This window comes from Pipistrellus hanaki, assembly GCF_964339955.1.
Source record: "Pipistrellus hanaki genome assembly, chromosome: 1".
In the NCBI taxonomy this organism is placed as follows: domain Eukaryota; kingdom Metazoa; phylum Chordata; class Mammalia; order Chiroptera; family Vespertilionidae; genus Pipistrellus; species Pipistrellus hanaki.
In genome coordinates this window covers 19,190,976-19,208,025 of record NC_140503.1, presented here as the reverse complement: position 1 = coordinate 19,208,025, position 17,050 = coordinate 19,190,976, and the positions used below count along the sequence as shown (strand labels likewise).

The 17,050-nt window shown below is 44.4% G+C and overlaps 2 protein-coding genes across 2 annotated transcripts in view; one reads left to right on the top strand and one right to left on the bottom strand.

The window, feature by feature from the left end:
- VIPAS39 (VPS33B interacting protein, apical-basolateral polarity regulator, spe-39 homolog) overlaps positions 1-6,062 on the bottom strand; it is a 29,109-nt gene extending 23,047 nt beyond the window's left edge. The window contains exons 1-2 of the mRNA XM_084891662.1: positions 5,915-6,062; positions 148-240 (exon numbers count right to left, since the gene is read on the bottom strand). Of these exons, the coding sequence (XP_084747788.1) occupies positions 148-240 (93 nt within the window). The 5' untranslated portion in view covers positions 5,915-6,062. The remainder of the gene's footprint in view (positions 1-147; positions 241-5,914) is intronic.
- A 105-nt stretch (positions 6,063-6,167) lies between these two features.
- On the top strand, positions 6,168-16,052 carry AHSA1 (activator of HSP90 ATPase activity 1). Its single transcript, XM_084891812.1, has 9 exons — positions 6,168-6,723; positions 8,116-8,306; positions 10,378-10,460; positions 10,836-10,953; positions 12,000-12,088; positions 12,906-13,037; positions 13,486-13,587; positions 14,502-14,553; positions 14,903-16,052. Exons 1-9 carry the CDS (start codon positions 6,644-6,646, stop codon positions 15,073-15,075), a joined length of 1,020 nt encoding a protein of 339 aa, XP_084747938.1. The 5' UTR covers positions 6,168-6,643; the 3' UTR covers positions 15,076-16,052.
- The last annotated feature ends 998 nt before the right edge of the window (positions 16,053-17,050 follow it).

Genomic DNA, 17,050 nt, shown 5'->3' with positions numbered 1-17,050 from the left:
ACATTTTCCTAAAGATTTGACCCAAAAGATTTCGAAGCCTAATGGAAACCTGGTGAAAAGTCAGGTTACCAAGCACACAAAGGGAAGGAATGTTAGAGGCACTGAAGGGAAGAGTGTGACCTTCAGCAACTGTTCATGGAAACCTACCTGAGAGAGCTCATCATCTTCATCGTCAAAGGTGAAAGCCTTGAACTTGGAGCTATTCCAATATTCCTCCTCATCAACCTTTGTCCGATTCATCTGGAGTGAGGAAGACCAATGTACAATATGTCCTTTACTAGATCCCCCCCCCCCAAAAAAACAAAAAAACACACACTACAAACTTCTCGAGTAATCAGAGATGTATAAAGAATCTGATAAAGCAAATGCTGAACCTTCCATGTAAAATCAGATTCTTGAGTAACCAAATGATCAAACGATACTTTTGATCCTCTACCGACAAGTAGTCATTCATTCCTACAATATCTACTTTGTTCAAGGCACTCTCTCAGGTATTTTAAGGAATATTTTAAAAGTGCAAGACACAGTTCCTCTCCTGAAGGACCCACTAACAAGCTAGAGTATTCAGCACAGGTATTTAGAGAGGTAACAGTGCAAGGCAGGCAAGTGTTTTAAGAATGCATTGCCACCCAGTCACTGTGGCTCAGCGGTTGAGTGTTGACCCATGAAACAGGAGGTCACAGTTAGAGTTCCAGTCAGGGCACATGCCTGGGGTTGCAGGCTCAAATCAAAGTACAAACAAGCAGACCATTACTGCATTCATATATATATATATTTTGAACACATATATATACACACACACATATATTGAGTGCCAGCTCTGAGGCTCTGGAAATACTGCAGTGAATAAAACTGACAAACATCTTGCTCCCATGTATGATTGTTAAATGCCTGAAAGAAGAAAAGCAATTTTAAAAAGCATAACTATACTTCCTATATCTTCAAATCTTGATTAATTTATTAACAAGTACCTGCCCAAACTTGGGAAGTGAGGGCATAGCAAAAAAAATGTTTATATACACACACACACACACACACACACACACTAGTATATACACACATTTGGTTGAAAGACCACAAATCCCTCTCATCTACTCTAAAATTAGATTCTGGTCTGAAAAATATTTGCCCTAGAATTACAAACTAAGTCATCAATGCTACCTGGATAGAGTGAAAACTGGTTTAAACCTAGAACTAAGTCCAAAATTTCCACAGCACCAAAAATATCGGGTCTAGTAATAATTAATGTCGTTTTTAAACATTCGTTTAAAATCTTGCTTGGCGTTGACTTGTATTGACATAACCTTCAAACACGTGGTATCTACAGAACGTGTGAAGTGCAATTAACAAGTTTTGCTTGAAAAAGTTTGTGTTTGGTTTGGTTTTTGTTGCAAAACTAGGGCTAAGAAGATGGCGGATGAAGAGCATATTCGGCACTGCATGCTTTACGAGTTCCAATTAGGAAGAAAAGCAAGTGAGGCTGCAAAAAACATCTGTAGTGCTCTTGGTCAAGATGCAGTTAGCGCCAGAAAATGCCAGCGTTGGTTTGAGAAATTTCACGAGGGAAATTTTTCGTTAGATGACAAGAGTGGTCGAGGCCGTGTGTCCAATTTTGATCAAGAAGCTCTTCAAGCTCTTTTGGTGCAAAATCCTCAAATTACCCAACAAGAGCTTGCGACAACTTTAAATTGTTCACAAAAAACAATTTCCAATCAATTGCGTGCACTTGGCAAAGTCCAAAAGTTTGGAAAATGGGTTCCTCATGAGTTGACCGACAACAACCGTAATCAAAGAGTCACAATTTGCAGTTCGCTCCTCTCTCTTCAAAACCGTTTGCTGTTTTTAGAGCAAATTGTTACCGGAGTTGAAGAATGGGTGCTGTATGTTAATTTGAAAAGGCGGCCTCAATGGTTGGACAAAAATGAGGCTCCGCAGCCCACGCCAAAACCTGACTTGCATGCGAAAAAAGTGATGTTGTGTGTTTGGTGGAATTTTAAAGGAATTCTTCATTATGAACTTTTACCATCTAACCAAACCATTACAAGTGCAGTGTATAGTGCCCAATTGGAAAGGTTAGCCCAAGCTTTAAGAGAAAAAGAACCCGCGCTGATTAATCGGAAGGGCGTAATTCTTCACCATGATAACGCACGACCGCATACTGCAAGAATCACTGCTGAAAAACTGCGCCAGTTGGAATGGGAAGTTCTCCCTCAACCTGCATATTCTCCTGATACTGCCCCTTCCGATTACTATTTGTTTCGTTCTTTGCAAAACTTTCTTCTTGGAAAAAAATTTAATAATGAAGAATGCCTCAAAAATGCATTGACCGAATTTTTTGCATCAAAATCACAAGAATTTTACAACAGAGGGATTAAAATGCTTCCTGAGCGTTGGGCACAAGTAGTAGAAAACAACGGCAACTATATTGTTGATTAAATTTTGTTGTATTGTTTAAATAAATTCGATTTAAAAAAGTATTAGAAAACGACATTAATTATTACTAGACCTAATAACTCCAATGGCTCCATAGTGTCAAATTCTCAAGGATCAATGTGCTCTTCCTTTCATTACAACAGCACCTTTCTCAAGAGAAGCTTCAGAAATGCTCATCTTGGCAGCCCTGTTGCGGTTTCTGGTGGCCCTTACCGTATTCTACTTTCCCTCTCTGTGTTTTCAGGGGTATAGGGATGGCAAAGGGATGGTTGGCAATTTTCTACTACCTGATCCCTTCCTATTCTACTGACCCCAGATGTACAATAGCTTAAAAATTCTTTTTTTTTCTTTTTGGTAAATACATTTTTATTGATTTCAGAGAGAAATAGAAACATCAATGATGAGAGAGAATCATTGATTGGCTTCCTCTTGCACATCCCCTACTGGGGATTGAGCTGCAACCCAAGCATGTGCCCTTGACTGGAATCAAACCCGGGATCCTCAGTCCACAAGCCAATGTTCTATCCAAACAGGCTAGAGCACTTAAAAATTCTTTTGTATTCTTAACTCCAGGGAATCAAAACCAAATTAAAAAACTGGCAAACAATGAAATCATCTCTCATTAGTGGTACAAGCACAGGTTTTGTAGTCAGGTAGCCTTGAGTTCAAATCTTGATTTCTCCAATTCTCAGCAAACTGAGTAATAATTTTCCTTCTTTGGAGAAAATCATACCCTACCTACACAGGGTTGAAGTGAAGAATACACTAAGTGGCCAGATTATTATGATCTCTGAATGCATAAAAATCTGGCTACTCAGTTTATATCCTATATAATAAAAGGCTAATATGCAAATTGTCCCCTCAACCAGGAGTTCTACCAGCAGGCAGGCCTGCGAACCGCCCATGTCCCCTCCCCCTGGCCAGACCCCACCCATGCACGAATTCACGCACCAGGCTTATAATATATATATATATATATATATATATATATATATATATATATATACACACACACACACACACACACACACATATACACACACACATACACACACACACACACACACACACAAACTGAATGGCCAGATTATTATGCGTTCAGAGATCATAATAATCTGGCCACTCAGTGTATAGAGGACTCAGGAAACACCTAACAAAGTGCCTAGCAGAAAGTAAACACTAAACATTAGTTCCTTTTAGTATAGGATCTCTTACTGACATCGTCCTACCCCAGTTTCCTCATCTGTAAAATGGACATTAATAATAGAAACCTACCTTATAGGATTGTTGTGAGGCTTAAACCATTTACTACATGCCTGACACAAAATTAATGCTCAGTATTCTTTTATTATTTTTTTAAATTTTCTTATATTTTTACTTATTTTTAGAGAAAGAGGGGGAGAGAAAGATCCATTTGTTATTCCACTTATTTATGCACTCATTGGTTGATTCTTATATGTGCCCTGTCCAGAGATTGAACCCACAACTTTGGTGTATCCGGCCAATGCTCTAACTCAGTGGTCGGCAAACTCATTAGTCAACAGGGCCAAATACAATGATTGAAATTTCTTTTGAGAGCCAAATTTTTTAAACTTAAACTTCTTCTAATGCCACTACTTCAAAATAGATTCGCCCAGGCCATGGTATTTTGTGGAAGAGCCACACTCAAGGGGCCAAAGAGCCACATGTGGCTCACAAGCCAGTTTGCCAACCACGGCTCTAACCAACTGACCTACCCAGTCAAGGCCCTTAACTTTTATTATTACTAAAGCATTATGGTACGTTGGAAGAAGGTAGAAAGAACGTATTTTTAAGCAATCCTAAAGATTTTTTAAAAAAAAATAATGATAAAAAAAATCCTTATTGGCCATCACAAACACTGAAGATATGCATAAGAGCATATACTGTAAATGTCTCTGGCACAGGTGCCAATTTACAAAATACTCACTTTGTTATCTATAGAACAACCCTGTAGGGTAGGCCTGGCAGATTTTTTTCCCATTTCATTGTTGAGGGAAATGAGGCACAAAAGGATTAGATATCAAAGCCACCTTGCCAAATTGCTCCTATGATCCTGGTTTGCTGCCTCCTGGATCATTTCCATGCTGACTTGCATGGTCCTTCTATTTTTCACTATAGGAAAAACTAGGGCAGGTCATCTTTCACTATAGTAAATAAATATATGTAAATATCTACACAGAGAATATGATTTTATTGATTTTAATGAGGAAGGGTGGAGAGAAACATTGATGTGAAAAACATTAATCTGTTGCTTCCTGTACACGCCCTCCACTGGGATCAAACTGCAACCTGGGTATGTGCCCTGATGGAAATCGAACCCAAAACTTCTTGGTATACTCAACCACTAGAACCAACTGAGCCACTGGCCAGGCCTGGAATTTCTTAACCACACATTTTAGACTTGGACAGATACTTGACATCAATTTATCTATTGCAAATCAGAACCTAGATTTACTTGGCAAGCAAGGGGTAAATATTTAATGGCTCAAGAACTTATAAAGCAAGCAGGTACAATTTTAAGAGTGCAAAGGGTGTCTTAACATCGTTTAAAATACTTCAGAGGCCCAGCCAGTGTGGCTCAAAGGTTGAGCATTGACCTATGAACCAGGTGGTCACAGTTTGATTCTGGGTCAGGGCACATACTCCTGTTGCAGGCTGATCCCCAGTAGGAGGCGTGCAGAAGGCAGCGGATCAATGATTCATTTTCATTGATGTTTCTAATTCTATCTTCCTCTTCCTTCATCTCTGAAACCAATTAAAATATATATTTTAAAAATATTTCAGAGACTTGTCCTTATGGTTGATCACCTTATTTAATAAAAGCCCACAAGGGGAGAACAAGAACATGACCAAGAAAGATGGGGGTTGAGGGGATCAAAACCTGGAAACCAGTCCCTGGCTGAGCAGCTCAGTTGGTTGAAGTGTGGTCCCTAGGTTGATGGTTGGATCCCTAGTCAGGGCATATACAAAAATCAAACAACAAATGCATAAATAAATGGAACAACAAATCGATGTTTCTTTCTTTCTCTCTCTCCAATTAAAAATAAATAAATCCATAACCAGCAAGTTTCCCTGCCTCAGGACATCCCAGAAGCCAGCTACTGAGTATATTCTGATTCAGTTATCCTCCGCCAAGCCAGGCCTACAGGGATGAGGCTATGAACTGAGACCAGAGAATGTGAGTTACATTAGTGACAAACGTCCAAGACGTCAAGTATCTCCCGCAGTTGCCACAGCCCGGCGGATCCTTGGTTGACTAAACACTCGTTTAAAACAAACGTCGGAGCTGAGTCCCAGCTCCAACCCTGAGCGTACTCTGGTCTCCCAGCCTGGGGTACTCCGACAGAAAGTCAGGCCTGGGGGTGTCTAGCGACGCCTCAAAGAACAGGGGGAAAGATCACGGTGCGAAGAGGCTGGACTCAGCCAGATCCGCGGCTCAAGGGGTTTGGGACACCCTCACCTCTTCCACACCGAGCCCTCCCAATCAGGACAGCGCCAGGCTCTTCGGCTGCTAGACAAGACTCCCTAGACTGGCTGTGCGGCATAGCATAGGGGCGGAAGACGACAGTCCGGGAGGGGCGGCCGGAGGGCATCTGCGGCAAGAAAGGCGGCGCAGAGCATGCTGGAAGTTGTAGTTTCTTCCCGCTCTGGCGTCAGGCGCTGCACGCAGGACCACGGGCCTTATTCACTACAGCTCCCAGAATCCCCAGAGCACGGTGCTTATGTCGTTTCCTTCACTTCTAGCGCGACCTTCCGTGGCTACCCAGCGGGTCACTTAGCGAGACTACAACTCCCAGGAGGCTCAGCAGAGCCCACTCGGGTCCAGGAACACTAGGAGACGTGTCCTTTGTGTCCCTCCGGATTAAGGGCGGTGGCGTTTCGGGCCCCTTTGATAACCTACGACAGCCTGCAAGAACCGTAGGACTGGCGGAAGCCAAGTCCGGCGAGGGGGAACGGAAGTCCCGGGTGGGATTGAGGAGGAGCCGGAAGTTAAGGCGGGGAGGGGGTGGGGGGTGGAGGGAAAAGCAAGCCAGAAGGTTCTGCGGCCGCTTCTAGTAGTTTCTAGGCGCTGCCGGGTGCTCGGACCAGGCGGTATTGGAAGTGGTTGCCGGGGCTGCTCGGAACCAGGCGGTACGGAGGTGGTTGCTGGGGCTGCTCGGGACCTGGTGACGGCGCGATCGGAGAGCCGATGGCCAAGTGGGGCGAGGGTGACCCACGCTGGATCGTGGAGGAGCGGGCGGACGCCACCAACGTCAACAACTGGCACTGGTGAGGGCTAGCGGGCCAGGCCGCCGGGGCGCTGCGCCGCACCGGGCTGCGGGGTCCCCGGGGCCTCGGCCGGGACAAAGCGGGGGCCGAGGCAGCCCTGCCCGGGAGGGGGGTGGGTTCTTCTCGATGCTGTGGTCCTAGCCCCCCAGGCCTCCCCCGGCTGCCCTTTCGGTGTCTAGGAGGCGAGGAGCAGCGTGGAGGGGTGTCCCCAGAGGAGGGGTTGCAGAGAGGTGGACACATAACCTCTCCGGCTCCTGCTTGCAGCCCGAGCTCAGAGGTGGTCCCCACACGTGGTCAGAGGAGACCGTGCGGCCCAAACGGCGGGCGCGGATCGCGTGGGGAGATCGCTGTGTGAGGCTGGAGTGGGGGGGGGGGGGGGCGGCGCCGGGGAAGAGCGCGAGAAGGGGAACTCGGATTCCTGTTTCGCGGCTTAGGGGTGAAATGAAAAATCCTGGCAACCCCCGCCTCTGTGCAGAGAGCGGTTGGAAGCGTGCTCTCCAGGTGCCCAGAGCTCAGGATGGTGAGGACGCCTTGGCCTCACCCGGAACTGGTAGGTCACTTGTGTGGTAACTCCAGGGGCTGCCCCCAGGTTGCCGGGCAAGCATGGTTTTATAACCTAACCACTTTTCAAAACGCCTCCTCCCCTCCATGAAAGCTTCCAGAAGTCGTTTTCTTATCTTTCGACTTCACTGAACTTGGTTCATACTGTCTTCACTGTTTTTTTTGTTTTGGTTTTTTTTTTTTTTTTACTTTGTTGCAGCTTTTTTGCTGCTGCTGTTCTCTGCTAGTTTAGTAAGTTGCCAGACAGACAGTCCTTTTTCTTCTCCTTATCTCAGCCCGGCCTCCTCTCCCGTTAAGGTACACGGAGTGTTTGGCCTAATTTTTGCGTGTTTTGAAGCTCTGGGCTCCCATTGTTCCCACGGCCATCTAGAGGGCACACAATGTGGAGGGTGTGCATGACACAGCCTGACCCTGACAGGTCAGAACACTGTGCTAATTGGGTCAAGATTATTGGTTTATTCCTCCCTGGACTTCTTATGCCTTCTGTGGCCGCCTCTGTGCTGCTTGCTTCAGTGAGATGCGCACAGATTTCCACCCGGGCAAATGGCACTGTGCACCGTGGGAAGGTGTCCTGTCAAATACCGAGGCCAGAACCATTGTGCGGATCTAGTTTGTAACCGTTCTGTACAGCCGGTGTCCTCGTTGACAGGATGGGACTCCTCGTCTTCCTAAAAGAGAGGGACACGTCTGTGGACATAGCGGAATGGGGCTGAGGAGTTTTTATTTTCACACCGTTTGTCAGGCCTCCGTTAGCCTGCCATTTCCTTGATGAGAGCAAGCAGAGCACTCTGCACTTGGCTGCTGGTCCATAGCCCTGTTTCTGTTTTGCAGGACAGAGAGGGATGCTTCAAATTGGTCCACCGATAAGCTGAAAACACTGTTCCTGGCCGTGCGGGTGCAAAATGAGGAAGGCAAGTGTGAGGTGACAGAAGTGAACAAACTTGATGGCGAGGCGTCCATTAACAACCGCAAAGGCAAACTTATCTTCTTTTATGAGTGGAATATCAAACTGAACTGGACAGGTGAGTCTGTGGGCTGAATTGGCTCATCTGTTAGGGAGCCAGGCCGAGCAGTTTTAAGAGGTCGTGGACTTTTCAAGGGAGGCGTGCTGCTTTGGTGACCCATAGAAAGCGGTGTTAGATGCTGGGACACTAAGTGGGTTTCCTCACTGGGAGTCTCAGAGTCTCCACAGGGAAGCCGCTGTGCACCTGTATTTTGGGGGCTTGGTCTGGAGCTACTTCTGTCACTTGGATGATAGAATAGTGGGGAGAGGGATTTTTCTTTGGTCTTGTTCTTATTGCCTTCACTGTGGTTTTGGCAGGTTAAATTGTGCTGACAAAGCTCACGTGTGACTAATTTGGGGCAGCTTTATCCTCTAGATTCGTGGTTGGCAAACTGCAGCTCGAGAGCCAGATGCAGCTCTTTGGCTCCTTGAGTGTGGCTCTTCCACAAAATACCACGGCCTGGGCGAGTCTATTTTGAAGAAGTGGCGTTAGAAGAAGTTTAAGTTTTAAAAAATTGACTCTCAAAAGAAATTTCAATCGTTGTACTGTTGATATTTGGCTCTGTTGACTAATGAGTTTGCCGACCACGGCTCTAATGTCCCTTCTGTGATATTAGCAAAGAATTGGGACCAGCTTATGCCCTACTAGAAGGTTCTTCAGTTGGGAGGCTGAATTTTAAAAAGCCCTAAAGCTAAAGAATTATGTGTAGGAGGCAAGTCATAAATTTGTGCTTCAGTAAATATTTCTCAAATAAGTGATAATAAAGAAGGGAGAAATAGATATATCAGGTTTGGGTTTTTCTTTTTTTTTTTAACTACTAAAGCATAGTGGTCTAAAAGGAACCTTGAGTATCATCTTGACCCATCCTCTATTCCTAGATTGAGAAACTGAGGCCGAGTGAAGTGAAAGTAATTAAATGTTTTGTTGATTAATTTTGAAATACAGTCAGTTCTGCTATAATGTATCCCTAAAAGTCACTGCACTATACGAAGTTGCTCAATGAGAACCACAGGGCTAATTGAGAAGAGCGGATTAGGCATACAACATGCAAAAATGTCATCAATGACTTGTTTTTTAAAATTTAAGAACGAGCCTTGCCCAGTGTTTGCTAAGTGGTTAGAGCATTGGCCCAGGCAATTGAAGGGTTCTGGGTTCAATTCCCAATCAAGGGCACATACCTAGGTTGCAGGTTCAATCCAGGGCCCGCTTGGGGTACTTGTGTGAGATAGCCAATCAATTTGCCTCTCTCGCATCAATGCCTCTCTCTCCTTCTCTCCTTCCTCTTTCCCTCCTTCCCTTCCACTCCCTCTAAAAATCAATGGGAACATATCCTTCGGGTGAGGATTAACAAAAAGGAATTTTAGGAATGTAAATGTGGATAACACAGTTTTAAACATGTTAAATTATAAGAAACACATAAATAATAAAATAAATATGTGCTTTATTTGAAAAAGACCTGAAGCTTATTGTGAAAATGGGCCGCAGAAGAGTTGTGGCTTGGGCATTATTGTGAAGTGGTGGGAGGAGGATCATCTGAAATCAGAAGGAACATGATAACACCAGTTGTGAATGGCGTGGCTTATAACAGGCATAGTGCACTGAAGTCACTAGCAAGGAAATGTTTGAGATGTGTTTTATGTGTTCCTGTGCTGCTCAATTAAGTGAGTGGTGTGTTTTTTTATGTTCTCCAGTGTTTATCATAGAGGGAATCACACATGAGCAAATGTGAAGTTCACATTATGATCAAATGTCCTCTAATGTATCAGTCACATTGGGACAGATTTGTATTTTCTAACTACGCATTCTAGCAGAACTGATTGTACTGGCTATTGAACCCAGTCCTCCCTGGCAGAATTTGGCAGTTCTTGGTCCCACATGGTAATAACACACAAGTGCAAGAAATCTGACGAGGAAAGACATTTCTGCTGGGGGAAAGCCAGTTGCATCTGGTGTGTCGCATTTTTCTCAGAATAAAGAGGGTCAGTTCAATTGTCCAAAAGAAGTGTAAGCAGGGTTGTAGATAGGACTCCAGAGCAGATGACTTTCCTTGCAGGGGAGGAGATAAGTGATATTGTATTGCTTTTGACAGGTACCTCTAAGTCTGGAGTGCAGTACAAAGGACATGTGGAGATCCCCAATTTGTCTGATGAAAACAGCGTGGATGAAGTAGAGGTTTGTGCTTCCTAACTCCTCATTTGAGTCTTCCACGTCTTATTCTCAGAAGAGAAAAATGAGCTGTCACTCAAAAGTAAAGGCCAGCGGGGCTCTCACATTCAGAACCCATTGGGATGTCTTTCTAGGCAGCCTCCAGAGCAGCTTGTGCTTCTTTAGCTGCTTTGCTTTTAGCTGGTGATTTGGGTTCTAACATTGTCCACCTTTGCCTTGGCAGAGAGAACTTGAGAAGGGACACTCATGGGGATTGTATGAATACCCCATCCCGTACCCGTTTCCTTTGGAAACGTCAGTTATCTGATTTCTCAGCACCCACATTCCACAGTGTAGGTACCCCTCAAGTGATTTACCACCTACTTCTCATCTTTCACTCAGATTAGTGTGAGCCTTGCCAAAGATGAGCCTGACACAAATCTCGTGGCCTTAATGAAAGAAGAAGGGGTGAAACTTCTCAGAGAAGCAATGGGAATTTACATCAGCACCCTCAAAACAGGTATCCCTTGAGTAGTTATGTATGCCTTGAGGTAGTTTTCCACCTGTCAGACTCATTAAGGGGCTTGACGGTCTTTTCTTTGGCAAATGGGTAAAGATTTGGGGGGAGGGGCCTTATTTCATCTTGAAGTCAATCTATTCACTCTGAGGAAGGAAAGATCTAGAGATGCATTGTCTAATATGCTGGCTGTTGAGCAATTGAAATTGACTAGTTCAAATAGAGAGTACTTTGAGTATAAAATACAGTGGGTTGAAGACTTAGTACAAAAAGAAGAATGTAAAATATCAATTTTTTTTACAATGATAATATATTGAAGTGATAGTTTGGGTATATTGGGTTCAATATATTTTAAAATTAATTTTCCTGTTTAAGTTGTTTATGTGGCTGCTAGAAAGTTTTAAATTACATGGGAGGCTGACATTACACTTCTCTTGGACAAGGCTGGGGTACAGACTTGCATCCCCAGCCTTACTGCTGGAGCACAGTCCTCGAGCATTTCTGATATGCATTTTCCAGGGACATTTAGGGGTGACTAGAATACTAATCAGCTCAGCCTAGAATTCCAGCTCTGCCAGAACGTTTTTATCCTTGTAGAGTACATGTAATGACCATTAGAGGGAACCAGCCTAGAAGGTGGGGACCTGTGCTTTGATGCCAGACTAGTTGTAGCTGTTCTACTTACAAAGAGTGGATAAAGGGTACCAAACACGCATCCTTAGGTATCTTCCCCCACTCTGGAAGTCATTGGAAGTGCAACGACATTCATTGGCTACCTACCCTCCGTAATAGACTTCATGTACATTTAACAAGTTATAATGCTTCCAATTGAGTCAGGTTTAAAATAATTCCAGTGAACATACTACATTATATAACATATACTCAGATACCTGCCTGGCCTAGACCAGAGGTAAAAATGTAAAGTAGATAGACCTGTTCCTCGTCCTTAGCTCATTCTGGATTGAGATGGCCATATTTGTTAAGCTGCTTGAAACCCCAAATCACAGCTAAGAAGTAACTTCCCAGAGCGGGGATTTTTATCTTTGCAGAGTTCACGCAGGGCATGATCTTGCCTACGCTGAATGGAGAGTCAGTAGCCCCAGCTGGTCAGCCAGCACCGAAAACTGAGGAGCGCAAGGTAAATGGTCTTGCAGCGTGGCGGGGAGGCTGTCTGCAAAGGGTGTTCGGACACTGCCTCCCCCTTAACGCCACACTTCAGCTTCTCTCTGACTAACCTCTGAGCCAGAGCAGCTTGTGGTGCTTTTCTTGTTTATTTTTAACTATTGCTAGAGCAAATGTAAGTTGACCCTTGGTTGTATTTAACATCAGTCATGTTGTGAATACAGTATGGTCTTCACCCACATACGTCTTCAGTATTTTTTCTAACTGGGGTGTTAATATCTCATAGTTTGATAGTTGAGGTCTCATCAATGTATTGGGTTAGGCCACTAACTTCACCTATCAGGAAATTGATTGATTTCACCCCATTGGCAGGGTGAGCAAATATATTTTCTGGAACTTGTGTAATTCAGGCTCAGCACTCAGTTTTCAGCCCTCTTACCCTTTGTCAGCACAGTGGAGGATGATTTGGAGATGGCGCGGGGTTGGAGGTACTTAAATAAAGAGTTTTGAGCTATTTAAGCATAGAAATTCTGTTTGAGAATTACAATGTGCTCTTCAGAAATACCTAATGATTTAACATGTTCTTTTGCTGATGGGTTTTTAAAACAGTAGTGGTCTCCCCTCACCTAAAGTGGTTGTTTTCGGTGGGAATTAAGGATTTTCTGGAAAAGTTCCCCTTGTGACTGAAACACCCATCAAGTTCTCTCCAACCCCCTGGGACAATTAGCCTTGGAGGTGAAAACGTTTGTGAGAATAAGTGCAGGTTTGTCCCGGAAGCCATGTTCATTGAGGTTTCACCATTACTCTAACAGCTTTCATTGTGACTTTCCCAGGCTAAGGCTGCTCCTTCTTCAAAAACCCAGACCACACCTGTTGGTGTCAAAATCCCCACTTGTAAGATCACCCTTCGAGACACCTTCCTGACATCCCCAGAGGAGCTCTACAGGGTGCTTACCACCCAAGAGGTAAATGTAACCCGTCCTTCGGCCGCATGGCACCTGCTGGGTCAGGTGACTCTGGTTGTGGGCGCATCCCCATCAAGCAGAGGAAGAGCTAATGAGTAGAGCCTTGAGGCTTTCTTCTTCCAAGCAAAGGCACAGGAAAACCCACTTTTGTTCAGCCTACTCCTCAGTGCATTTGCCCTCTTTGTTCTCATATGCATTAGTTTGGGGTCCTTTAAATGGAAACCACTGGGAATCACTCTTTTTAGACAGTGGGACTGAAGTAATGTTGTCGTGGGTTCCCACTCAAGTCAAAGCCTGGTCTGCAGTGGAATAGAATAGAACCTGGGACGGTCACTGGGCAAAGTGGTGTCTTTGGAATGAGAGTTGAGGCATGCAGGTGTCAGTTGCCATTTGTCCCTGGATCCCACTAAAAGCCAGGCATCTTCTCCCTACTTTGTTTTTCCTACAGCTGGTTCAGGCCTTTACCCATGCTCCTGCGACGCTAGAAGCAGACAAAGGTGGGAAGTTTCACCTGGTAGATGGCAACGTCACTGGGGAATTCACTGATCTGGTGAGTGCCTCCTGGCCCAGGCCCGGGATGCAGCCTCTGTCTGGTCAGAAGAATATCATTTCTCCTTTTTTTCACTCTGTGGGTAAAATTTAAGGCTTTAATCTCTTTGGTTAGTAATCTTTTGTTTTGTTTTTCAAAATAATGCTGCCATTTCAGTCCTCTTGCTTTCCTAGAATTTTTTCCTTAATGGAGTTAAAATCAGTTCTTCCTAGAAGAACTAATGGAAGAAAGGTTGTATATATTGTTGCACTGAAATTTCACCTGGGCACAATTGACCACATCCAATTTAGGATTAAGAGGAGATATTAGGAACTCTGGGGTCCACTTTGCCCTCATAATGGTATAATTGCACTGATGGTAGACTGTATGTAAGACAGATAGCTAACCTAGCCAGGCTTGGGTACATTGGTCTAAAGCAGCAATTTTCAACTGGTGAGCCACAAGAATTTTTAAAACATGCAATATGTACCTGACTATTTAATGAAGGGCACTGACCTCTTGTCCCTTAGATTGTCAAATTAAAAATGACAACAGCCTGGCTGGTGTGGCTCATTGGTTGAGTGTCGACTCAGGAACCGAGAGGTCTTGGTTTGATTCCCAGTTGAGGGATTGATCCCCAGAAAGGGACATGCAGGAGGCAGCTGATCAATGTTTCGTTTATCAGTGTTTCTATCTCTCTTATCACTCTCCTTTCCTCTCTATTTTAAAATTCTTAAAGTTAGAAAAAAACAATGGCAACAGTCAACACAACAATAACTGGTGTGAATGAATCAAAATTATATCTGCTTTCATTGTTAGATTGGTAAAATATGTTTTTTGGTGTGCCGCAGAAGTTTAGTAATACGTGTATGTGTGCCATGAGATGAGAAGTGTTGAAAATCCTTAGTATAGACTGATCTCTTTGGGTATTTTAGGTCCCTGAGAAACACATTGTGATGAAGTGGAGGTTCAAATCTTGGCCAGAAGGTAAGCAAGCAAATTTATGGGTTTTGTTTTGTTTTATCTTAATATATTTTTATTGATTTCAGAGAGGGAGAGAGAGATAGAGACATCAATGATGTCAGATAATCATTGATCAGCTGCCTCCTCTGCGCCCCCTACTGGGGATTGAGCCTGCAACCCAGGATTTTGCCTATCTGGGCATGGAACTGTGACCTCCTGGTTCATGGTCGGTGCTCAACCACTGAGCCACACCAGCCAGGCAGTAAGCATATTTGTTTACTGCCTTTAACCCCAGAATTTTTATTTTCGCCTTAATCTCAAACCCAAGTGGAAACCCCGGATCTGAGTCTCCCTCCCCTCTGCTTTTCTCCAGGACACTTTGCCACCATCACTTTGACCTTCAATGACAAGAATGGAGAGACTGAACTGTGCATGGAAGGCCGAGGCATCCCTGCTCCTGAGGAGGAGAGGACACGGCAGGGCTGGCAACGCTACTACTTTGAGGGCATCAAACAGACCTTTGGCTATGGCGCACGCTTATTTTAGAGCCAGCAGCGGGAGCTCCAGCCTGCCCGACACTCAAGTCCAGCCCTCTCCTGACTGAGGCTTGACTCATAGGATTGCACCATCCCAACCACTAACTTGGGGCCGGGGCCCTTTCCCTTGCGTATACCTTGGGTTTGTGCATGTTTTCTGCTGGGTGGGATCAGAGGGCAATTTCTTTTATGTGTACATATGCTAAGTAAACGTAATTTAAAAAAATGTGCGTATCCGGAACATGTGTTGATTGGGTGGCTAAGAGTTCCCTTGACACTTATATATATATATATATATATATATATATATATTTTTTTTTTTTTTTTTTTTTTTTTTTTTTCAGAGCGGAAGGGAGAGGAATAGAGAGTTAGAAACATCGATGAGAGAAACATCCATCAGCTGCCTCCTGCACCCCCACCCACTGGGGATGTGCCCGAAACCAAGGTACATGCCCTTGACCGGAATTGAACCTGGGACCTTTCAGTCCGCAGGCTGATGCTCTATCCACTGAGCAAAACTGGTTTCGGCTCCCTTGACGGTTTTGAATTTATTTTATTTTATTTTTTTAAACTGGAGGGCAGGAATAAGGCCTTGCCTCCATTCTGGAAAAAGGATGTGATTAAGAGGCATAAGGAAACTTGCCTATCTCCAAGCATTCCTGCACTGGCCTCATACAGCAGGCTGCTCCGTTCACTGAGGGGAAGAAAAGGCAGGTTGGTGCTCTGGCATAAACAGAGCCATCAAACATCACTGGTGGAGGTGGCATCTCTCTTTGGCCTCAACTTCTTAAAAGAATAGGTGATCACCAGGTACTGATTTGAGCTATGGGGAGACATTCCCACTCTGTGGCAGAGAACTATAGCCCTTGGATTAACAGCTTCTGTTTATTGAGCAGTTAGTATGTACCAAACACTACCCTAAGTAGCTTCTTTGTATTAGCTCAATCCCCATAAGAGCCCTATGAAATAAATACTACCATTATTTCTGTTTTACAAGGACCCAACTCTTAGATTTCTTAACGTCCAAGAACCAACTGATATTTAGCAGAGTTGAGATTTGGAAGAGGAACCATAACCACAGAGCCAGGACTCAAGTCTAAACCACTGTCTGCCGCCTTGTCATTGGACTCACTTCCACAAAGCAGCAACTGTGTTTCTAGCATCCCTCCTGAGTAGAAAATTCCAGGCCTCAGTACTCCCAGAAAGAGGAAGAAGTGAATATCGTTGCATTAAGCTTCCTGAGCACTGACCACGTGCTGAGGATATATGATAGAATAGTGGGGCTCACACTGCCATGTTGCAGGAGAGGTAGCTATCTGGACAGGAGGGTCACTTTCCCCTGCCCTGGCGTCCTGTCCCCCAGGATGAGTCAGTGCCTGCTAACCTGGACACTACTACTCCTGCAGCTACAGCTATTTTCCTCTTATTTTCGCCTGTTTTATTAGGGGACAGGCCTGCAGACTAATCCTACCAAAATGACTTGGCCACAATGTTGTAGTTAAAGCAGAAAATAAGCACTGATCTGGATAATTTTGACCCCCAAAAGCCACCTGTGTCTTTTTTATTATTATTAAAAAATTATTTTATTGAGTTTTCACAGAGAGGGATGGAGAGAAACATCGATGAGAGAGAAACATCGATCAGCTGCCTCCTGCACACTCCCTACTGGGGATGTGCCTGCAACCAAGGTACATGCCTTTGACTGGAATTGAACCTGGGACCTTTCAGTCCACAGGCCGATGCTCTATCCACTGAGCCAAATACTGGTTTCGGCGCCATTAGTTCAGTCCACACTCAAAAAGTACTGGACTGAACTAATAAACATCTAATTCTGTATTATATCTGCTACCTGAGGCTCCAGAAAGACGAATTTTGATAAAAAGCCTGGACTCCAGCTTAAATCAACAGGCCCCTCCTAATACAGAGACTCCACTCCAGCAGAGACCAGTGTCAACAAAGGAGCCCTTTCACTGGCTGGAGAGTTA

Bases quoted from the DNA above. Each gene is read 5' to 3' on its own strand.
- AHSA1 (XM_084891812.1), top strand. From the start codon at position 6,644: ATGGCCAAGTGGGGCGAGGGTGACCCACGCTGGATCGTGGAGGAGCGG. The intron at 8,307-10,377 runs GTGAGTCTGTGG...TGCTTTTGACAG, and splicing joins TATCAAACTGAACTGGACAG to GTACCTCTAAGTCTGGAGTG. The intron at 12,089-12,905 runs GTAAATGGTCTT...TGACTTTCCCAG, and splicing joins CGAAAACTGAGGAGCGCAAG to GCTAAGGCTGCTCCTTCTTC.